Source organism: Dioscorea cayenensis, chromosome 18 (assembly GCF_009730915.1).
Source record: "Dioscorea cayenensis subsp. rotundata cultivar TDr96_F1 chromosome 18, TDr96_F1_v2_PseudoChromosome.rev07_lg8_w22 25.fasta, whole genome shotgun sequence".
NCBI lineage: Eukaryota > Viridiplantae > Streptophyta > Magnoliopsida > Dioscoreales > Dioscoreaceae > Dioscorea > Dioscorea cayenensis.
In genome coordinates, this window is record NC_052488.1 from 21,463,158 (window position 1) to 21,487,906 (window position 24,749).

Sequence of the window (24,749 nt, forward strand, 5' to 3'; positions counted from 1 at the left end):
TGGGTGGAAATTTCATTTCTCACTTCATATGGATGTATGGTTCAAAGACTTGTCTACCATCTCGTTCGCTGTGTTGTAATGACTTCCGCTATGTAATGGTTCAAGGTGCAAACCACCCTTATTTATGTAATCTATTTTCTTTGTTTGTTTCGTTGCAAGCACAGAGCTACAGTGCTACAGTGCCAAGAAACACAACACTGTTCACTGTATTACACCCGGATAGCTCTACAGTGTCAACCAATGGCACTGTTCATCCAGCCAGCCATCTCCCGGTCATCCCTAGCCGGTGCGCTCATCCAGCCTCGGTAGCGCGCACGGCAGCCCGGTCATACCGATATCCATCGGTAATGCTCCTAGCAAGGCTTCTCGGTAACGGCCGAGTACCCACTGTCGGTAACTCGCATCCGCCACGGCGCGCACCCATGCGCCCTCTCGGTCAAGTGCCTGCGCTCACGGTCATGCGCATGCATCAATGGTCTCGGCAACAAGGTTCGGCGGGCCAATGCGCCCACCCTCAGTCATAACACTCGGCTACGCGCCAATGGACTCGGCACCACTCGATCAGGCCATACCGGCTCGCCCTGTCGCCCTCCTGCGACCAAGGCAAAGTGCCATCCTACATGATATAAGTATCATCTTGGATGGAGACCGTATGTAATGGCACCGACCCTTACAGTAGGCCCCTATCCTACCATCGAAAGTTGATAGGGCAGAAATTTGAATGATGCGTCACCGGCACGAGGGCCGTGCGATCCGTCGAGTTATCATGAATCATCAGAACGGTGGGGCGAGCCCGCGTCGGCCTTTTATCTAATAAATGCATCCCTTCCGCAAGTCGGGGTTTGTTGCACGTTAGCTCTAGAATTACTACGGTTATGCGAGTAGCAGGTACCATCAAACAAACTATAACTAATTTAATGAGCCATTCGCAGTTTCACAGTCTGAATTAGTTCATACTTGCACATGCATGGCTTAATCTTTGAGACAAGCATATGACTACGGAGGGATGGGACTCGTGCGGGTGACTGATAGATCGGGGACGACGGGGAGGAACGGCTCCTACCCCCGCGACCGATCATCAATTGGGACATCGAATCCGAGAGCGCTCCCGGCGCCCCGGCCGCGTGTCGTAAAAGGGCGCCCGTTGAGTTCCAACGGGAGCGAACCGAGTGACGGCCAGCGGGGCGGGAACAATGCCGCCGGGATCGCGGCGGACAGGCCGCTCGCCCGGAGGTGATCTAACGCTAGTATCGACCAGCCACGGTGTTCCCGCCGACGGCGGGTATCGGTAACACAAGCACAGGCCTCGCCTCCGAGGGCGGGCGCGGACGGGGACCGAATGAGGGACGCCCTCCCGGGCCGGGTCGACGCAGAGACGTACGCCGGGCCCGCCGGGGAAAGCCCGGGTCCGACAACTCACGCGCTGACACGGTCACCCGGAGCGCCGCGCTCGCGCCACCACTGCCGGGATGCCGCTGTCGCCGGACGGCCCCGCGCTCGGCGGCGCCGGCGCGATGTCCCACGGCACGAGGCGGCGCTCCCGTGTCATCTCCCGATCCACTTGTGTGTTTTTGATGAAACTTCACCCCTTAGGGTATTTTATGATGACAAATCCATCTGCGACGGTCCCGCGGGCGAGATTCCAAAAGTCGATCGACAGGGCAGTCCGACGCCGACGCATACTCCCCGATCGAACATTGGCTACGATCATTTAAAATCCGTGAAACTTGGCCCAGGGGGGTTTTCATGTGATGCCAAACGATGGGGCGGGGGCGCCGGGCCAGGATGCCGCCGTCGCCCGGACGGCCCCTGCGCCGCCGGCGCGACGTCCCCCAACGGGACGGGCGCGCTCCGTGTCATCTCCCGATCCACTCGTGCGTTTTTGATGAAACTTCACCCCTTGGGGTTTTTTATGATGAAAAATCCATCATAGATGGTCCAGCGGCAAGATTCCAAAGTCGACCGACCGGCGGTCCCGACGCCGACGCATACTCCCCGGATCGAACATTGGCTACGATCATCCAAAATCCAAAAAACTTCGCCCGGGGGATTTTCATGCGATGGCAAACGATGGGGCGGGGGCGCCGGGCCTTGATGCCGCCGTCGCCAAGACGGCCCGGGCTGCGCCGACGCGACGTCCCACCACGGGACGGGCGCGCTCCGTGTCATCTCCCGATCCACTCGTGCGTTTTTGATGAAACTTCACCCCTCGGCGTTTTTTATGATGACAAATCTATCTCGCGATGGTCCTGCGGCTGAGATTCCAAAGTCGATCGACCGGCCGTCCCGACGACCGACGCATACTCCCGATCGAACATTGGCTACGGTCATCCAAAATTCCGTGAAACTTCGCCGGGGGTTTTCATGTGATGCCAAACGATGGGGCGGGCGCTGAGGACGGGTTGCGCCCGTCGCCCGGCGGGCGCGAGTCATCGACGTCCCCCGACGAGACGAGCGCGCTCCGTGTCATCTCCTGATCCACTCTTGAATTTTTGATGAAACTTCACTCCTTGGTATTTTTTATGATGACAAATCCATCTGGGATGTTCCCGGGGCGAGATTCCAAACTCGACCGACCGGCCGTCACGACGCATGCATACTCCCCAGATTGAACATTGGCTACGATCATTCAAAATCAGTGAAACTTCGCCCGGGGGGTTTTCATGTGATAGCAAACGATGGGGCGGGGGCACCGGGCCGGGATGCCGCCCGTGGCTCGGGACGGTCCCTGGCGGTGCGGCATGAGCGATCGTCCCACGGGATCCCGGGCGTGTTCTCAGTGTCATCTCCCGATGCACTCGTGCGTTTTTGATGAAACTTCACACCTTGGGGTTTTTTATGATGATAAATCCATCTGCGATGTTCCCGCAACAAGATTCCAAAGTCGACCGACCGGCCGTCCCGACGCCGAAGCATACTCCTCCGATCGAACATTGGCTACGGTCATCCAAAATCGGTGAAACTTCGCCCGGGAAGTTTTCATGTGATGCCAAACGATGGGGCGGGGGCGCCGGGACGGGATGCCGCCGTCGCTCGGACGGCTCCCGCGCGTGACGCGTCCAACGACGGGACGGGCGCGCGCTCCGTGTCATCTCCTCGATCCACTCGTGCGTTTTTGATGAAACTTCACCCCTTGGGGTTTTTTATGATGACAAATCCATCTGCGATGGTCCCGCTGAGAGATTCCAAAGTCGATCGACCGGCCGTCCCGACGCCGACGCATACTCCCAGATCGAACATTGGCTACGATCATCCAAAAACTGCAGAGACTTCGCCTGGGGTTTTCGCGATGCAAACGATCGGGGCGGGGGCCCGGCTGATGCCGCCGTCACGGACGTGCCCCGTGGCGGCGCTGGCCGCCGACGCCCCACGACGGACGGGCACGCTCCGTGTCATCTCGATCCACTCGTGCGCTTTTGATGAAATCTCGCCTCGTGGATTTTTCGGCAAGCGTCTATCAATGGCGGTGAGTTTGTGCCTTTTTTTTTGTGTTTTTTTCCATGTTTATTTGCCCTTTTCTCATAACTTCTCGTTGTTTCTCATCATGGCGGAGATTTGCCGCATTTATATGATATTTAAGCACTTTGATCTCTGGAATGTATATTAATCGATTTGTGATTAAATATAGTGAGATTTGCTGCATTTCTATGATATTTGAGCATTTTGATGACCGCTTTGATTTGGTTGTGCGACCAATTTATGTGTTGCTTGTATTATTATTGTTAATTTTAGATTCATAGAATTCACTAAGGCCATTAAGAGATGGTTATTTGCTCAATGTGACATTTTTGATATTGGATGGTGTTGATATATGTTATTAGTGCAATAGTAGAAGCTATGAATCTTTGTTGTAATTTTGATTGATTATGATATATATATGAAAACGAGGACTAGGTGGCATGAACTCACCGCGAATCCATTAAGTGGTGGGTAAAAATAGTATTTTGTTTCTCTTAGGAGTTCTTGAAGACCTGCCTTTTGCTTTATATCAAATAACTATGTTGCTGTTCTTTTTATTCTTTTATTTTATTTTCTTTTTTGACATTGCAGACAAGCCATGTTTTTATTTTTGACAATTAATTCCGATCTCTAGTTTGTTGTGCTTGTATCTTACTGACAGTTGTATTGAGTTATTGACATTCTTATTGGAAGGATTGGATCTGGCCAGGATATTTCCTTTTTTGAAATTCCTTGTAAGATGAAATGCTTTAAATGCATTAAATTAGATCCATCTTTTTTACCAGTCTCCTTGTTAGGACGGTTTCCAATAGGTTTGAAAATATTAGGATGGATAAACCGTATTAACAAGAAAAGGGTGCTTGGGATGTTTTATGAAATTTATGAACCATATTTTTGTGTTTTCTTTTGCAATCCTTTGACTTTGATTCATTTTATTTTCTGCTCTTCCACATTCCATGAAAATATTAAACTGAACACTGTGCTATTTGAGGATGAGAAGGGATCCCCATTGAATCATAGCACCAATTTAGCCATGGGGCGTGATTTGAAATTTATCATTTATGGTATTAATTGATTATGTTGCTGAATGTTTTAAATAGCATTAATTGATTATATGTGTTCACTTTGAATTGTTCTTGTTGCTATTCTTATCAATATTTACTGTCATGTGCTGCTTTGTTAAGAATGTCTGGGTTTGTGAGCTTTGCTTACCTAATATATTATTACCCTAAATAAATATTTCTGCAGAATTACTGCTCTTAAGATATTTTAAATGATAAGCAACTAGTTTCTCCTTAATTTTTTTAATTAAAAGAGATCTGTTTGATTTAATGCTCTTTTCTTGCTGCTCTTACAGGTGAGAACAGTTCTAGTTAGCAATATCTCTCTTTCTGCAAATGAAAGGGATGTCAAAGAGTTCTTTTCCTTTTCAGGGGACATTGAATACATTGAAATGCAAAGGTCTCTTTTGTATAATTTTATTTTCTGTCATCTTTTATTGTTTCCCATTATATCTGATTGGGTGTCTCTTCTTGTTTCACTGTTGTCAGTGAATCTGCAAGAACTCAGTGTGCATTTGTTACTTTTAAGGAGTCACAGGGTGCTGACACAGCGATTCTTCTATCAGTGAGTTCTCTTGCATAATAAACAAATTTTCTCTATGGAAAATCTATGTAGAGTTTTAGATTTTGGGTAGAGGTCTAGGGCAGCTTAAGAACGTTGAATTCTTTCTGCAAAAAATTCTGTACACAATGACTTGGTACTATCTTTGTGCAGGGAGCGACTATAGTTGATCTTTCTGTCAATATTACACCAGTTGAGAATTATCAGCTCCCACCTGAAGCATACAAACAGGTATTGGTAAGTTGTAGAATTTTTTTGTAATATCTAATTTTTGCCGCAAATATAACTGAATGACTTCTATTTCACTTCAACATCTGTTGGAATGCTTCATTCTTTTAGGCCTATATGCAGAAAACCAAATTATGGATGGCTTGTGTGAGTCTTTCATAATCACACAATGGTATAACAGGATGGCCAAACAGCATTTTGCTTGATAAATGATTTCATATACAAGTAACCAAAGATAGAATTGTTTTAGTTTTACTTTGAGATGGATTAGCATTAACGAGGTCACGCATGTGATGTTTTTCTTTTCATACCAAATTTGATTCATTGAGCTTATCATAGTTACTCTTCACTCCATGTCTTGTTGGTCAGCAATATCAAAGCATTTTATGTATTACTGCTGCAGTTTAATCTGCATACCATTTAGCTTTAGCATGCATATGTTATAATCCTTTTACTTGGACACTAGTGATCTTTTAATCATCAGGTAACATGACAATTTCCCATCTTATTGCATAAAAAAAAAGGGAAGCATATTTGGAAACAAACAAACCATTACTAATTATCTTTTCTCCTTAAAAAGGAAAGGAACACCCCGGCTGCTGATTTCTGCTGTCAAGAAGGCAGAGGATGTTGTGAGCAGTATGCTTGCCATGGGATATGTTCTCGGAAAGGATGCTCTCAACCAGGCAAAGTCCTTTGATGAGCGGCACCATCTCACATCCAGTGCCTCAGCAACAGTGGCATCCCTTGACAGCAAGATTGGCCTGAGTGACAAGATTAGCATGGGCACTTCATTGATCACTGGGAAGGTAAAGGAGGTGGACGAACGATTCCAGGTCACTGAGATCACCAAGTCGGCCATTACAGCTGCTGAGCAGACGGCCGCCAGTGCAGGATCTGCACTCATGAGCAATCAGTATGTTTCAACAGGGGCTTCATGGTTCTCAAGCGCATTCAATAAGGTTGTGCAGGCAGCTGGTGATCTGAGTGTCATGACTAAAGACAAGGTGAACAAGGCTGAGGAGGAGAAGCAAGAGAACATCAGCAGGGAGAGGACGGGGATGGTGAGCGAGTATGCGCAGTTGCACTTTGATGAGACATCACTGGATGATCCTCCGACTGTCCCGGTTTCTTATCATGACGAGAAGAGTAACCATGCTATCATATGATCATCTGAAATCCAAACATTCTTTCATTGATATGCAGTATAGCTATTCTTTCGTCATTGTGGGTCATTATATCATTGTAGATTTGTTGCAAGAGCCTTTGCCATTCCTTTACAGTTGTGGATGGTCTCTGATGTATCTCCGTTTGTTGAACTCTGGCAAAAAACTTCACTTGTTTTCTAGTTTATAGTTTGTTGCGTCTCATTTCGAACTGCCAGGAAGGATGTTTATTGGAATGATGTTTACGTATTGTGTAAAGGATAAATGAATTTCATTTATAGGCATGATGCTGAATATTTTGTTATTTTTCAGTCCTTTTTTATTTTGCTGCAGTTTATAGCTTTGAATGATAAATTTATGTTTTTTTTTATTGATTTGTCTGGCTTCGAATGTTATACTAATTGAGAATTTATTTTGTAAAATAGAAAAAGATATTAACAAGATCTTTTCTTTATTTTTTTTAACATTATATCAAAAGATAAATATAAATAAATGCAAGAGATAAAAAATGAGCTACCAAAGCAACGCCTTTAATTGAGTTCTTAAATATCATTTTGAAATACAATTTATTTAAAATATCATTTTATGTATCTTTTCATTTTTATGTGGATGTATGAAGGATGATTAAATCATTGTTAAGTTTTTCATCTTTTTAATAAATTTTAATTTATTTCTAGACCCCCTGAAACCACTCTTTATTACTCTCAGATTGTCTAAATGGAATAGAATCATTTGTTAAAAATTTCACACCAAAAATTTAGAAAATGTTTCATCAAAAGAAATTTAGAAAATGAAATTCGGTAACAATCATTTATTTAGCATAATAATAACAAATTATTACGATCCCCTTAGATCTCTTCCCCCACCAATCTTACCACAAGTTAATTTGTCTCGATCATCAATCAGTCAACCTGAATCTTCTTCATGCCCTCATCCAATATCTTAAAACTCATAAAAGAATTTTAAAAACCATTCGATGTTTTTCACTAAATAGGGAAGGTATTATATTTATATGCTTTTGTCAGTAAAGTAAAGCACAGAGAATTACTTAATTAGAGCTCTCCACTTGGCCAACATATATTTCAATGACAAGGAATTAGCTAGTATGTAGGTTTTCAGCATTCTTATCAAAATAGTAAGCAAAAAAGAAACAGCCATGATGGTTATCACAACAGTCCTACGTACACAATTAATTCTACATGAGTAATCTATACATGTACATCTATGTAATGCTCAAGTCAAATCATGTACTGTTTATACAAAACAGGTGGGCCTAAATTTCCAACATCTCATTGCTAAAAGTCTAGCCTCACCAATGAATGATTTAGAGCGTATTTTTTACATCTATTATTAACTCTATTTATAGCATCCAATTGTATTAGTAAAAAGAGAAATGAAGGACTAAAAGGTAACCTGGACACTAGTGTCTCCTAACAAGCATATTTGACCAGCCACTCCAGGCTCTGCAAGTTCAAATGAGGATTACCACAATATATAAACTAGTTTGATGAAATGAATGAAAGCTAGATGTACCTGTATGCATTCAGGAAGGTCATCATTTTTGGTTCTCACATGGGTCTGCATATATATATATATATATACATGTGTTTAAGTTTGAGAATTTAAGAATTAATTCTTGGGATTAATGTGTTTAAAGTGATTGGACTGAAGTTTACCTCCATGACAAGATGGCAGGAGGAGTCATGGTCAGTTGCAAGGGAGGCGAGGATGACAAGGCTGGCGGCGACGGTGGAAGGCCAGAAGCTTAGACGCTCATGGTCTAGTAAAGACAGCACGGCCAGGTAACGGGCAAGAGCCTCCACCTCCGCGTCCGCCCCGCTCGCCTTTAGATAGAACCTGTGTGTATAATTAACATTCTTATATTATGCGGTGCCACATAATTAATATATCAAAATTAACAAATTGATACAAAAATAATTCATATATTATTACATGATATATATATTCCATGCAGAATGATTCCAAAAAAGAAACTTGTTTATAAAATACTAAAATAAAAGAACATATCATATATTGAATTATAAGATAATAAATATATTACTACGTTTGAACAATGTATGGTATGAGAATTTTTCAAAGATCAAATGAGACATAAATACTTAATTCCATTAAGTGGTATTCTTTCTGTCTGAAAACTGAGTGGAATGATGAAATTTAATTACATATCATATACTTAATTACATCAACTAATCTAATTATCAACAAAACAAAAGATTTAGTGGAGATTAAAGATGAGTACGTACCAGAGGAAGTTGTGAATGGTGGGAGGGAAGCACTGGAACTTGAGGACCTCCATCACCAGCCATTCCATGGACACTACTTCTGACCGAGAGTAAACATTGCTTCCCACTGTGAACGATCTCTGTCGAATGCTGATGTACACAAAGGAAGCACTTAAAATGATATAATATGGCAATACAGTAGAGAGAGGGGGAGAGAATTAAAGAGGACCGGCCTGTTGTAGGGTTGGTTCTCTTCAATCCTGGTGGCCAGAGTGATGCATGAGATTCCCAGAAGCTGAAGGTTCTTATCCGTAGTGAAGTATCCTTTGCTTAGGAACCTGTCCAGTAAACTGACGCCCAAGAATATAGTCTCATTCTGGAGCTCCATGGCCTTTGCATGCTGCCATACCATATATATATATATATAGGAGCATTTTCAATTATGCAGTATAGACTTTGGAATTCAAATCATAAGCCTTGTATCTATAGAGATTAATTTGGACATTTTGAATTTCAAAATAACAATCAGGTTTGAAGATGAACACTATTTTAATTTAAAATATTGGGAATATTGAATATTTGGGAGAATTTTGGGATGAAAACAAATCTCGCAGATACGAGAATGACATCATCATGGTACTTTTCGTCCGCTGCTCCGATGTAACCAGATATACCGAATTCTAAAGTACACGTGGCGATGGTTCATCAAATGCGAAATTCAACCGCCATGGGCCACGGCACCACTTATCCGGTTCCAGCGGAACAGTGGAATAGAAACGGAATGGCACTAGTATTACGCGGCAGTTAAGACGAGGAAATCGGGAGACGTGCATTTCATGGTGATAATTTCACCGCCTTACTTACTTACCTCGATGATCCAGTTCACCATCAGCAACCGCTGCTGAAGAATAAGATCGCCGTTGATCGTCTCGTCTGTGTACTCGTCGGCGTAGCTCGTCGGCGCACCGTTCCTCCTCTCTCTCCTCCTTAGCCCTTTATAGCCCTCCTCATCGTCCTCCTCTTCAAACCTCATCACCTGTTCGCCGGCAATCGGGAAAGAGATATTTGAAAATAAATTCAAGTAAAAATCATCTTAAATTAATTTGATAAAGGATGTGAAACACACTGTGAATTCTATTGGAGATTGATCTTGAAATCTAGAAGAGGAATCGGAATCACCGGGTGTGGAGAATAGATGGAGTTGTCGCCGGAGATCGAGGAAGAAGGCGAACGTCGGCGATGGGTTGTTGTTTGTGAAGTGGTCGGAGAAGTCGTCGGTGGAATCGAGGTAGATGGATGAGCTGCAGTAGGAGGAGGATCCGCAGAGAAAGAGATCGGAATCTAAATCCGAGAGCGTCATCTCGTTGCACGTCGAGTACTCCGAGCTGCCGCTGCACTCGCCGGAGAGCCTTTCGGAGCATGCTAGATCGGAGTCGAGGTCTAGATCGCGGGTATCACCACCTCGCCGTGCGACAGAGCTCTCAGAGACAGCCGATTTGGTGATCATTCCGGGGAGGACCTCGGACACTGACTCTAGGACGGAAGTTTCGGAGATCTCGGGAGGATTCTCTACTGTTTGCTTCGAGATCTCCGGAGCGGCCAATTCAAGCCTCGATCGGAGGAGTCCCTTCTTCCGAGAATACCAGCGGGTGATGGGGCGGTTCTGATCAGCAGCGATCGCCTTCATCCTGTGGGGTGATTGCGGAGGCTTCGAAGCGTCGGATCCGGCGGGGTAGTGGGAGGAGACGGTGGACAGGCCACTGTGGAAGCAGGAGGACGATCCCTCACCGTCCCCATGATCTAAGATGGCAGTTAAGAGATGGAGATTGGAAATGACGGCGCGCTTCCGGCGTGGGAGCTTGGACCGGAGCTTCCGTGCTGCTGGGGGAATGACATCTAGCGGCCGCTTCCTATCCGAGACTCTCTGGCAAGGGATTGCACCAGCATCCATGGCGATCAATGGCGGAAATCTAGGGTTTCTGGAATAGAGAGAGAGAGAGAGAGAGAGAGAGAGAGAGAGAGGAATTCAAATGGCCGAAGCTCAAGAGTGTTCGAAGACGACCCTTTTATGTACGGACGTGAAGAACGGGAAACGAAGACGCTAGTCACTCAGTAAACATGACGTACGCCACGTCAGCAGCCCGATTTGTTCGGCGTCGTGTGCAAGCCACGCCCCTCTAGTGCCATCTTAAGATGATTGAGTTTCGATCTTGAGGCACAACGGAGTGGTTAACAGACATCAACGTTGCTTTAAGATTGTCACTTGCAATCAAGGGGCTAACATGTAAATAAGAGGGTGTTTTTTACAAGACAAGTATCAAAGCCATGAATAAACTGGGAAGTGATAGTTAACATCTTAATCAGTGATATATTTATAACAAAAAGGAATAGAAAGCCTTGTCAAGTGGCGTGTCACATATCACACACCACGTCAAATACTCTAACACAATGATCAGCGCCACAGGAAGCAAGCTGCATTGTCTTTGAATCACTGGCATCAGGGTTTCTTCGCCATGCTAATCGGTGAACCGTTGAGACATGGCACAAGAAAGGATCGAATCTCACAGCAAGCTCAGCTTGGAATGGTCCGAGCTCAGTCTGACCACCGGGAACTCTACCGCCAGACAAACTCCAGAGTTCAATGAAGCCGTTATCCATGCCGATAGCAAGAATTCCAGAGTTTTTGGATCGGTCACAGCCGGTCCAGGATAAGGCAGTGACACTGTCCCGGAAGGGAGGCAAGGTTGTGAGCTGCTTAACTGAAAGAGGCATCCTGGATTGCCCAGATTTTTACAGTCTTGTCCCGTGATCCAGTAGCGAATTCATGACCAAATGGGCTCCAGGCGCATGCCCATATTATTCTTTTGTGCGCCTCATGCTTCACAACCAGCTGATAGTTCACAATGTCTCCTGAAATCATAGTCAGTTGATGAGTGACAATGAATTAATAAGGTGACCCAAATGTAACCTTCCAAAGTATTAAGGGACATAAACCAATATAGAACCAAAAAAAAAATGTGATAACACTGATAGCAATATTACTGCTCTATTTTATAAAACCGGAAGGATGGACTCCGGCAAGGTAGTACAGAGAGAACAATTTTCACTCTTGAACTGAAAAGCTAGCATTCAAAAGCAGCTGAGAATCCTAGTTTTAGAATGACAAGCTCAAGAAAAGTAAGGTTTGCATAGTTATGGAAAAAGGTTTGGGTCTGTCTGCAGATATCGTATGATTTCCAAAAAATTCAACCTCTAGACATCAGTCCAGAATATAGATTGACCAAGCTGAATGACAGTTTAACAGCAAAAGGGAACAAGAAAAAGACAAGCATATAGTATTATATACACACTAGACAAATTTGAATATTTGCCTTATGTGTAGAATCAGATGGTTCCCAGTTGTTGGTTCAGGAAGTTCAAACTTAACTATCCATTTAATCATGAGATTAACCATTTACCATTGTAGTCATTTGAGAGCATCACTTCATTCTTGATGAATATGATTTCTAAAATTGCAAATCATTAAGATGGCAAAATTTTTGTACCAGATTTAGTAATGGAGAACACTGACAACTGGCGATCCCTTGACACGGCTAATAGGAAAGAATCATCACAAGAAAATTGCAACTGTGTGACTGTCAAGCTGTGAGACTGCAAGCGACCAACAGCCTTCCATGATCCAACTTCCCATAGCCAAATTTCTGCCACTGAGGCAGACTGTGCCTGCAACATGGGTCAGAAAACAAGTTATAATTGAGCAAGGTATTAGGTAGTTAAAAAAAAAGTAATCACAGTCAAGAATACCATGCTGTATCATAATAGCATAACACAAGATGGAAAGACACATTGAAATTTGAACCAGAGGACAGGAACAATGCTCCATTTGAGAAAGAACTTCTGGAAACATTTGCCAGATAGACATGTCCATGCATATTAATCCATAACATAGACTACAAAATCTAACCCGAGAAACAAAATACATGAAAGAAAGCTATGCAAATCCATAGATTCACCTCAAGTATTGTGAATAACATAGTAACGCGCTTCTGCAAGTAGGAATTTATAAAAGTACCTTTAAAACCCACAAGACAGCTGGAGTTCTACGCCATGTTTACATGTTCTTTTCATTTAGCAATTATTCCTCATGTTCCCGCAAAAATATGGTTCAAACATCAGGAAATATTTTGAAAGAAAACTATTTAATTAATCATAAGCCTACTGAATACAAGCTTTTCAGATAATCTCTGTCAAAGGCAACATTTGAATAGAACATATAACTTCTCACTGTGTGAACTTACACTCTTCTATGTTTTTAAGATTAAATTAAGAACTCAATTCATAATAGTATTAAAAAGATTGTAAGCTTAAATAGACTAACAAAGAAACCATGATGCTAGAAACTGTAAGTTCATTACTAAATTCATGGTCAAGCAACTCTCTCTTGGACTGATGTAGAATATAAAACAACAATGCTGAAAATTACCTTGCATGATGAAGCAAGAAGCTTTCCCTTATGGTCACAGCACAGAGCAAATAATTCATTTCCATGACCATAAAGTTTATGGGACTCGGGCCATAAAGTGTGCCATCCTAGTTGTTCCTCTACGGGAGGTTCAGTCAACACAACCGGCACAGCATCTGGAATCGTTTCTAATGAGTCTTCTTCATCCTTATGAAGTACCCTAGAAGTTTCATTTGAAGCTGCACAGAACCCAATTCTATTTACAGAACTCAACAGTAGAAAATTTGCACAAATACCATGCACTTTCCACAAGGAAATTTAGAAATGAGGTAATGCAAGTTTGTTGTGAGCGATGGAAGATAGAACCCAGTTGAATATTTTAGTTCAATAAAATATACCATTGGTTATCAATTTAGACAGTAATTGGAACATAATAGTAAAAATTAAGAACCAATTAAGTGGTGGTCTAGAGAGAGAGATTACCGTTTACATATATAGGTTTTTGTGATAATCCAAGAGCAGACATGTTAGCTCCTAAAATCTGCACATGTTCATTTATATCTCCAAAGTTGCTCGTGTCTTCCAGAATAGCATGATTCAATGTCTTCAAGAATGACAAAGGAGCTTCAAACACTCGAGCAACCTTTTCATCAGCTCCACTAACAAATCGGTGGTTTCCTTTACCTTTAATGATAGCCACGCAATTAATATCATGACCATGCACTTGTGGACGAGCAATTTCATGCCATGTGATCTTATCTCCAATGTATGTTTTACTTCTCCAGGGTGCAAAAATGCGAGATGTCTGCATCGTATTTATAGTTGCAGTGTTAGACATGGGTTCAATAAAATCAAAATTGGCACATTTGGCATGCACCACAGAAGAACTTAAGACATGCTAAGATGGTGAAAATGATCTATTTCTATTTAAAAGCAGCTAAAAGAGTAAAATGATACCAACACAAAAGAGGAAGCTAGCATGCATGATGGGAAAACAATGAATTGTATAATTTCGTAAACTACCTGATCATGACTGACAGATAGCAAGTATTCACCAGATCTGGACCACGCAATATCAGATACGCCAGCAAAATGACCAGAAGGTACTCTCTGGGGCTCCCAATTCTCATATTCAATTCCCATGTTTTTCCATAGATGAAATGACCCACCATATCCATGGGCAAGAATTGAATCTCCCTCCAGGGCCCAATGACCACCATAAAACCCCAATGCAGAGTGACTTAGTTCGCCTACAGTCACCTCATTTATCCAGATACCAGTGGTTTTTTCAGGTCTCCATATCATCATTTTCTTATCCATAGATGCAGATAGGATACTCATGGGTTGGTGGTAAATATCTCCATTTTTTGAAGGCAAAGGAGGTTGCCACTGCACTGAATATACCCAGTCTTCATGTCCAACAAGCAAAGATTCTAGAGACACCTGGTAAGCAGTAGGCCCAACCTGAAATATAGGACCTTCAATATATGATGTCAAGCCTGCATCGCCTTTCCTGTATGGTACCTCAGTATTAGCAGAAGACACATGCAATGCCATCTTCCATATGCGTATGGTTCTATCCTGAGACGCACTTACTAGGAAAAGGCTATTATTTTCATTATCAGACCAAATAGGTATCGAGAAGTCCAAGCTTCTGATCCAATCTGTGTGTCCTCTGAGCTGGCATGCAGGCACAAGCTGAAATTGCCAAAATGATCAGTCTTTTTATCAAGTGTTTATATGGAAAGAAAGCACAGAAATGGAAATGGAGAAGAAACAGAATGCATTTCACATACCTTGCCTGTCTTATCACCAGAGTAAATATGAATTTTGTTATCCAAGCCGCCCATTGCTAATATAACATGTCCTAGATCTCCAGGCAGTCCTGTCAATGACAATGCTACCATAGGTTTTGGACCCACAGAAAGAGATTCTAGGAGTGTTATCTTGCAGTCATCTGTGAAAACAAACATGAAAGTTAACACATGATGGATAGAGGAATTTTCACATATTATGGGACAAAAAGCTTTCAACAAATCTGGTTGAAAAGACAAATGGTGCATTAGCATCAGATAGTTCCCTGTGGCCGAGAACATCTTGCTCCAACAGTGCCAAAGATACTTATTAAAAGACCACAAGCTGAGCTCTCTGAACATGAGCAATCTCTATGCAAAATCATTGGTGTGTGTACAATATGCAATCTTTTATTTCTATCTTTTCATTCTAATCCAACAAAATGAGATTTATAATTTGATTAAGAACAAGCATTTTAAAGGTTAACGGTGGGATATTATTCAACAATCTTCTTAAAAAATAATTAACTATTATTTACCAACATAACTAGGACATTAGTAATTAGATGTTGATAAATAAGCAAACTAATCTTGGTACCTTCTGAATAACCCATGTTGATTCCTAGGCGTCTTGTAAATAGCTACCGTTAATAGTCATCGATTACATTTCAAGGGCACTACGTGATGAGCGCTTCTGATTATCAGATTCAAGGATTTTCCTTATAGTGTAATACATCATGCACTTGAAAAATGTGGGCTCACATAAGTCAGTTGTATAGAATAAGAGTCTTAACATAGAAGTATGACAACCAAAGAGTGAACTTATGAAAGAATAAATATAGCATATTATATTGATGCAAGTGGCTTGATAGCTTGAACAGAAGAATCAAAATACTGAGAGGAAACCAGGATAAATGGGTCAGAGAGCCCTAAATGCCTTACCATCACAATTAGATGGAATAATTACTTCCCACAGACAAACAATGCCATCAGAGGATGCAGAAGCAAACAGTGCAACAGATTGTGATATCAAAATGCCAGTGAGGCATGTAACACTTTTCTTGTGTACTTCAGGTACTTGAAAAGCTTTGCTCCACTGAAAAGAGTAAAGAATGCATTCAGAGTCATCAGCATGTCAATAAATGTTAAGTAGACATATAATAATATTAATTTATCCCAATGTATTGAAGCCATTATAGAGCAAAAAAGGCAGCATATACATGTAGATGCTATAATATCAGATATGGACTTGTGGACTTAGCCACAATTTCCACTTACCATATCTTCTATGGTCATTAGTACATGATAATTTAGTGGATCTAAGATTGAATGATTTAGGTGTCTCTAGTAGAGTTCATATAAGTTAGTTTTCCACACTATAGTTGAAAACAGTTCTAGAGAAGAGTACAACAGTTTTTTTGTAAAACTGTTTTCTATTTGCAACATATCTTGGCCTGTTTAATGAGATGATGTATCTTGAAAATACCTTTCTTTCTCTGATTTGTAAACCCCAAAGCAAGATGGCACCATCAGCACTTCCGGAGAGCAGAAAATGGCATTCCGCATGTTCAACTGTCATAAACAGGGCAAGATAGCTCAGTATCACTTCAAAGTACAGACCAATTAAGTTAACTCCTCTCCAGAAAAATCCAAATGAAAAATACTAAAAAATAACCAATTAAGGACAAAGCAAATGTAAAAGCAAGAGTTCATGATTGAGGGGAACACCTCCTCCGCACAAAAAAAAGTAAGCATCATTGGAACTTCAGTTGCAATAATTGGAGCATTTTAAGTATTCAATGAAATCTCTATTTCATCTTCCCCTTTCTTTCTCCTAGCAATGATAAATAAGGTAATTTTACAAGAAAAAAAAAATCTCTCATTGTTTCTGATAATTTTCTTCCTCCCTGTCAACCGAACAATAATGCAATGTCTCCTTTTCCCCACTCCTCTCATTCTCTTTAGTAATTGCTCCCCTGGTTCCTCATTATAGTACTAAATAAACACTGTCTGGCCTGATGAAGTTACTGGTTCTCAACTACAAAACTCCAAAAAAAAAATACACAAAAACATATATAGAAAAAAGGAAAAAAGGTAGCACCTTTGAACGCATCCTTACACGAAGGAAGCCAGTACGTGCAATTCACCACCGCTTTGTGCCCCGGGAGCGTTGTTAGGATCTGGGCACTCTGCCACAGAGATCATTGTGTCTCAGAATCAAAAAAACAAACACAAATTCATAAATAACAAAAAAACAATGAAGAAAATAGAGATAGAAAGTGAAACCTTGGGGCAAAAGATGGCAACGGCGGTTTGAGCTCCAAAGGCGATGAGGTCGGAGGGACCCCAGGAGACATTGTTGACGATCCGATTGCATCCCGCTCCGACGAACACCCTCTCGACTTCCACCCGGCCGGAAGCCATGGCGTCTTCGCTAGCTTTGAATCACAATGAAGACGAATCCAAAAACCCTACTACTGGCGTTAATGGAGCTCCGATAAGTGGGAACCTGTACCCGGATCCGATCCGTTCTAAGGTTCGGGTAGGATCCGATAATGGCGCTGGATCCATGTTTTGATTATTCTTCAGCTATCGGATTCGAGTTAGCGGATTCGGGTTGCGATTTGAATGCTGTGTTCCCGAACCGTTGATGGATTCGGGTCCTGATTTTTCTTACCCGTTTTGTGATTCGAGTGCTTTAATTTAAAAAGCACAGGATCCGATAGTGTAATTATTAGATCCGGAGATCAAGAACCAACGGTTAGCGGATTCGGGTGTTCCCGAACCGACCAAACCGTTGATGGATATACGGGTCCTGATTTTTTCTACCCGTTTTGTGATTCGGGTGCTTTAAATGCATCCGATAATCGCTTGGATAGTTGGATCGAATGATTATATAGTATTACAATAAGTTAACAATCCAAATCCAACTGTTAATGGATCCGGGCCTGTCTGTACCATCCCGATAAGGCCCACTTCGTTATTTATTTTTCTTGACCTGGATTTATTTTTATTAATAATGATCATTTGTTTTTAATCCATAGCATGATTATCATGACCATTACAAATAGATTATATCTATGAGAAATTTTGAAAAATAAATTTTGAATGGTTATTTTTTTTTTTTTACTCATAACATAATCCATTCCTATTACTATCGACGGTGATATAATAACCTTCTATAATAATTATTCGAAGGGAGAAATTTGAGAAAAAAAACTATATAAAATTATTACTTTTAGTCTACTTTTTGTCCGGGTAGAGTAAAGAAAATTCATCTTATTATTTGGAAAAGTAACAAATAACTCAGTTCAACATTCACCATCTTTTTCTAAAGTATTGAAAGAAATATTTTTTTACAAAGGCAAGAAACGTCACCCGCAAAGGAATTAGCGAAAAGACAAATAATTAAATACAGTGATACACCAATTATTGTGGTTTGATGGTTTTTGAAATATTTACTATATGAGACAAGTTAACATACGAAATAATGACTATTTATTATATGTATCCAAGATGATATGTAAACTCTATAATAATAGATTCTTTTATTTTACAAATTTGAAAAATGTGAAATTATGAATTTTTTTCATAAAAAAACCTAATAAATATTGATAAACAGTGTTATTATAATATTTTTACAATATTTATATAATAATATTTATAAGACAGCTAATATGCTTTTTTCTTGGATATCTGCAGACTTGGAATATTTTCAGCAGGAATCATCTGATGCCGCTCAGAAGATCAAACGTTCCTCAACTTCCTGAGTTCCAGATCCACCGATCCCATAGGTGATATGATGCACACCACAGACCGGGAGTAATCTGCTTCTTTTGTTGCTAGGCAAGCCTGTGTCTCCAATGGTTGACTTCGCCAACTCAGCTCATTATCTTACCCCTCTTTTTCATTAGTCTTTTTATCCAATACTGTTTACTGATATCCTCATTCCGAATGAGGATACCAGTTTTATTATTGTTGTTTTCCTATTCGGTTCTTTTCTGTTTATACTTGGTACTCTCTGTTCTCTTCTCTTTCTTAATAAATTCATGGTTTATTCACTTTATTAAAAATATATATATAATAATAATAATAATAATAATAATAATGCATACTCCAGGGATCCGATCATGCATGACTCCCCCACCTCATTAACATGACTAACATCACGACCACAAAAGTGGTTGTCAAAAGGATGCTTTTAAACCAAGAAATGTTTTTGGTGAATTTTCAAGGGAATCTTGAGATATTTTCCAAAAAATGGAAATGGGACAAGACAAATCCAATTCCTTGCATATCACTTTAAAAAAGTGGGACCAATTGTGAGTATACAAACACAAGTTGATTGATAATACAGTTGTGTTTGGATGGCTAAAGGCATCAAAATGGGACCTTCAACATTAACTTTGGTTCATAAATTCCTAACCATTTTTAGATAGCCACAATCACTAATTTAAATGCACAAGGACAGGTGCATGAACACTCCCAAAATTCTTAAAGGCTGCTACATGTCTCAATTACTTGCACCATAAAAACTTACTACAATTGTAATTAGATAATGAACATGTGATGTTTGTTTCATTAAAAGTTTTTTATTTTGTTTTTAGATGATGATCATATTTGTTGGTTAGGTAACTTAGGTGTGGGGGAGTTACAATGTCACTACATAGCCTAATTTGATTTAAATTATAGTATTTTAATAGTGAACATGTACTTCTATCACTCAAAGAAACGTTTTTAGAAAGTGAAATTTGTCGGTGAATGGGAAGTTGTAATCCTACCACCACATTTTTAATGAGAAAAGGTGGCATGAATTGATACATTTGGTGATTACAAAATTAAATGTATATATATATATATCGGGTATCATTTCATTACGTGTTAACAATCATATAAATCATATGCAGTTTTTGATATTTTTATATATTTTTCTTGATTTTAGTGGAAAGAAATCTTTCATCTGATTTAAAATCCTCTCATAAACTAATACTATGACCGACAATCCTTTTAAATAATTATTTTATAAGAACTCTATTATGTATCTCCACTTTTTCTTTTACACCCGAACATTTAATTATCTCTAATAATTTTATGTGAAATCAATTTTTTTATCATAAAAATGACATATTTGTTCATGTATTTTAATTTCCTATATATATTTATTTATATATGTAATTTTTTCCTCCTTGATATATTTGAGGCGGTTTATTTCTATTTTTTATTTTTTTTATAATTGAGAAACAAACCCTTCACGAATACTATAAAAGAGATTTATCAAATAAATTTTTATTCCATTATAGGATGAAAATGATTTCACTTGATTTTATTTATTTTTTACTTGGATGCCTAATAATGACTACAAACAAAAATATAACTCCTAACAAGTAAGAACATAGATTATAAACAACCAACAATTTCATTAACCTTAACAAACTCTTAAGAGTTTCAATCTTTGTCACCAAAAATCAACTTGCATGTTATTCATATATGTTTATATATGTATATATATAATTAATATATTATACCTGTTCTCAATCCAACCAAATTAACATCATTAGAAAAGAATAATACCACCAACCAATCTAAAAGTTAACATCTAATCCCACAACCACAACTATTCTCATCCAACACTCACATTGATGACCATCTATCTAATCACAGCTTAATTAACAATTTTTTTTTTGTTTTTTTAGAAAAGTGACAAGCATCACGATCTGCGGGACACGTATGACAGTGAGAAAGTTCTCAACGCCGACCCACACGCCTCAACCTCAGAGAGGCTATGAAGTTCGATCTCGGCTCTCCCAAAACGAAACACTTTACATGCAGAAAACCCGACGTCAATCGACCTAAAAAAATCGCTTTGACTTAATAAACAATTCATCCACATTAAAAAGTTTGTAAATAAAAATTAATAAACTTTATTTAAATCATTACACAATCTTGGTTCATTTAATTTAACCATTCCAATAAAAATAGCAGCTTCCAAGGAAGTGACTTCAAAAAAGGAAGAAAGGTAAAGAAAGCAAAGGAAGGGCATTAGAAGGTTCAGAAAGAGGAAATCTAGGTCACTTTCAGTGAGTTTTGGATCACGTGGGCTATTTTCACTAGTTTTATTATTTCCTCCAACTTGCCACCTATTAAATATGTCTCAATATAAGATAAGCACGAGTCTTATTATATTATTAAAAGGTGCACCTTTTTGTCTGGATATTTCAATCATTTTTCCCATTATAACCCTGGCCTAAAACATGTTTTCTTTTTTGTCAATTTTAATTTATTTTTTTCTATTTTGATATTGATGGTATGATAATTATTTGCCGGGAAAGAAAATTGCCTCACATATGGTTTAAATGAAATATATAAAAATTTATATAAATTTTATTATTAAAATTTTTGAAAAAAAATTGAGAGAAAATTACAATGTTTGTTTTTGGTTTATTAGTTTGCACAAAAACAAGAAAATTTGTTTGAAAAATCATGAAAATCAAAAATATTAAAAAAATAATTTTGATATATATTTTTAACAAAATAGATAAATTATGTCAAGGTATTCATAAAAGAGGAGTTAATATTTTAACTCATTTATATTTTTATTCAGAGTAAGTTGATATTTAAATTTATCTTCTAATTAGAGACACGTATATCATATACACAAAAATTAAATTTTTTTTTAAAGTAATGTTTAAAAATGACAACTATATTTCATTAAAAAAAATAAAAAATTAATATAAAAAGGGCTTGTTCGTCATTTCATACCCTACCATACGTGCGGCCTCGTGCACTGGAAAACTTAATTAAAAAAGAAAAAATTGAAAAATTAACGAAAAACCACAGTGATCGTCTTGACTCAACCTCTCAGAATCATCCATCCAAACACTCAACCCAATTTCTTCTATTTGTTGTTGGTTTAAAATTTAAAAACACGAATAAAATCAAACAAACCCAACCCCAAAACCCCTGACCCGAATAATGACTCCCCGTCCAACTCCTCCGCCACAACCTGCCACGTCATTAAGTCAAAACAAATGGTAAAGTCTATTGGTCCCAATAGGTGGAAAATTACTTGTGTTTTGGTGCCCACACCAAGAATCACACCACCGTAGCTGCTTCCTTTCCGCCGCCGGTTCCATCCCAGCGCCACTCGTGTCCCTTACGCTCACCTCCACTTCCTTCCATGGGAAACGTGGTGGTGAAAAAGAAAAACCATAACAAATTTAAATTAAACCAAATTAAAATTCATCACATTTTTATATCACATGAGTTAAATGATTTCAAATTATTGTTTGACAAATGCAAAAACTCAATAGCTGAAGATGTACCTACAACCTGAGAATTGATCATTTAGCATAATGTTACTGAAAATTTAAATTATTATTATTATTATTTTAAAAAAATAGATAAATTACAATTTTACTGAAAAGAAAAATAAATAGAAACATGACAATCATAGAGAAGAAAAAATAACAAAAAATAAAAAATAAAGCTGAGTTTGTAAAAACTACTGTCTAGTAAGCCTGAATTGTGATAGAAAGTAGACTCACGAGTTTGAGGTGAAAGGGGAAGATGAGCATACTTAGTAGCGGTGGTGACCATAACTAATTAAATTTTTAATCCTAAAAAACCATATTTTATTAAATAATTAATTTTTTTTTAAAAAATTAACATGAATCGCGTTTCCCAATAGGACGTATTTCGCGCGACGGTGAAGGTGAGCATACTCACGAGCGGTGACGATAACCCCACTCATTCCACCACGCTTCTCTTCTCGCTTTCCAATCTCGCTACCCTTTATATATAACCAGTGTTTCAATCTCCACTTCCACTAAAACTTAATCCCAAACCCTAACCCTAACCCTAATTCCATGGCTCTCGTCCGCCAGAGAAGACTAGCTCTTACCCTTGACCTCCCCGTCGCCGACCCCGCCTCTGATCGCCGCCGCCTCCTCCCTCCCCTCCCCCCTCCTCCGGCGACGTCCTCCTCCTCCTCTTCCTCTTCCGCCACTGATGACCGCATCTCTGACTTCGAGAAGCTCTCCGTCCTCGGCAACGGCAACGGTGGCACTGTATACAAAGTTCGGCACCGCCGCACCCTCGCTCTCTACGCCCTCAAGCTCCCATCCGCTTCCTCTCACTCTGCGTCTCTCCGCCGCGAGCTCGAGCTCCACCTCCGTGCCTCCCCTCACCCCTACATCCTCCCTCTTCTCTCCCCCATCCCCTCCCCCTCCGGCGACCACGCGTTCCTTCTTGAGCTTATGGATCTCGGCTCCTTAGACTCACTCCTCCGCCGCCATGGCCCGCTTCCTGAACCCGCCCTCGCCTCCATCGCCCGCCGCCTTCTCCTTGGCCTTGCCCACCTCCACTCACTCCAGATCGTTCACCGCGACATCAAACCCGCCAACATCCTCGTGAACTCCGCTGGTGAGGTCAAGATCGCCGACTTCGGTGCCGGCCGACTCCTACGCCGGTCCCTCGACACCTGCCTGTCCTACATCGGCACCTGCGCCTACATGAGCCCAGAGCGATTCCAACCGGCAGCGCATGGCTACGATGGCTTCGCCGGCGACGTCTGGAGTCTAGGGCTTACAGTGCTAGAGCTGAGGCTAGGCCGCTTCCCCCTTCTCGGCGAGGGTGAGCGCGCCGATTGGGCGGCGCTTGTATGCGCGATCTGCCTCGGCGACGGCACTCCGGCGGAGATGGACGGTTACGATGCGTCGGAGGAGCTGAAGAGCTTCGTTGGGAGGTGTCTAGAGAGGGACGCAGCAAAGCGGTGGACGGTGACCGAGTTACTGAGCCACCCGTTCGTGGAGCGGTCTGACTCGGACGAGTGTGACCGAGTTTTCCGCGAGTTGGTCCGAACCGAGTCTTGACTCGCTTTCTTCTTTGTGTCATCTGTGTACAGTCTCATGGAACTCGAAATCCTTGGCCTGGTGTAAATTTCCTGGGGAAGTGACTGGAATTCGAAAGAAGGTCAAGATGGCCTTTTTCTGTAATTCAGTTTGGAGATTTTCGGAATTAAATTAGTTCTTTTAAATGAATTTCTTGTGTGGAATTAATGATATATATATATAGATCTAAATTAATCCCTTGAGAAAAACAATTATTAATAATAATTTTTAATTTTGTAATTAACAACCATTTATAATGTCGCTCTGTAAGAGTTTGGTGGTATAGTGCTGTTTGGAAGAGTATATAATTCAAAATTATGGGTCAGTTTGAAAATAAATGAGCGGCTTAAAAGTAATAAAATATAAAAACTAATAAATAAATAAATAAATAAGTGGAACTAAAATTAAAATAAATGTGATGATATGTAAAGTGTGAAGATGAGTCAAGTGGGACACATGGTGTTGATAAAAGAAGAGAAACAATGTGAGGGCGGCCAAGAAGCCAAGATTTCCACCACGTTTTAAGCATTTCTTGCGCACACGACGACAAAGAAAGCCCGCCTACCGAATGGAAAACACTTCCAACTTCAACGCCAGATAGAAAAAGATATCCTTTTGGGATATCCTTTTGGGCTCTTCCTAATCCCAATGACAAGCAGTTCTATTTTATAATTCATCATATTGTATTAATTTGATTGGCCAACTGACCCACCAAAAGCTAACAGTCTAATCTTTCTCCGTAATCTACTTGCACATAGATATTCATTGCAAACACATAAGAACAACACAATAATTAATGGAAAATGCCAACTTGTTCACTTAAATTTAAATAAAAAGAGAGTTAGTACCATTCAACAGGGGACGCCGAAATAAAAACAATATATTTG

The 24,749-nt window shown here is 40.3% G+C and overlaps 4 protein-coding genes across 4 annotated transcripts; 2 read left to right on the forward strand and 2 right to left on the reverse strand.

The window, feature by feature from the left end:
• The first annotated feature begins 3,451 nt into the window (after positions 1–3,451).
• Positions 3,452–6,780, forward strand: LOC120281655 (binding partner of ACD11 1). The gene is given in 6 exon segments (XM_039288345.1): positions 3,452–3,466; positions 4,817–4,920; positions 5,010–5,085; positions 5,236–5,319; positions 5,891–5,914; positions 5,916–6,780. Coding segments are annotated over 6 exon segments (858 nt in total). The 5' UTR covers positions 3,452–3,460; the 3' UTR covers positions 6,480–6,780.
• Positions 6,781–7,703: 923 nt separating this feature from the next.
• LOC120282918 (cyclin-SDS-like) lies at positions 7,704–10,670 on the reverse strand. The gene is made up of 7 exons (XM_039289749.1): positions 9,846–10,670; positions 9,588–9,755; positions 8,953–9,119; positions 8,741–8,869; positions 8,153–8,333; positions 8,010–8,054; positions 7,704–7,939 (listed from the first exon to the last, which is right to left on the reverse strand). The coding sequence occupies exons 1-7, from the start codon at positions 10,668–10,670 to the stop codon at positions 7,907–7,909; spliced, it is 1,548 nt and encodes a 515-aa protein (XP_039145683.1). The 3' UTR covers positions 7,704–7,906.
• Positions 10,671–11,004: 334 nt separating this feature from the next.
• Positions 11,005–17,436, reverse strand: LOC120282323 (elongator complex protein 2). The gene is given in 11 exon segments (XM_039289119.1): positions 11,005–11,482; positions 11,484–11,629; positions 12,265–12,442; positions 13,203–13,420; positions 13,665–13,986; positions 14,205–14,879; positions 14,978–15,138; positions 15,917–16,070; positions 16,461–16,546; positions 17,076–17,163; positions 17,261–17,436. Coding segments are annotated over 11 exon segments (2,517 nt in total). The 5' UTR covers positions 17,399–17,436; the 3' UTR covers positions 11,005–11,131.
• A 5,351-nt stretch (positions 17,437–22,787) lies between these two features.
• On the forward strand, positions 22,788–23,897 carry LOC120281797 (mitogen-activated protein kinase kinase 9-like). Its single transcript, XM_039288489.1, has one exon. It carries the CDS (start codon positions 22,840–22,842, stop codon positions 23,842–23,844), a length of 1,005 nt encoding a protein of 334 aa, XP_039144423.1. The 5' UTR covers positions 22,788–22,839; the 3' UTR covers positions 23,845–23,897.
• Positions 23,898–24,749: the final 852 nt, after the last annotated feature.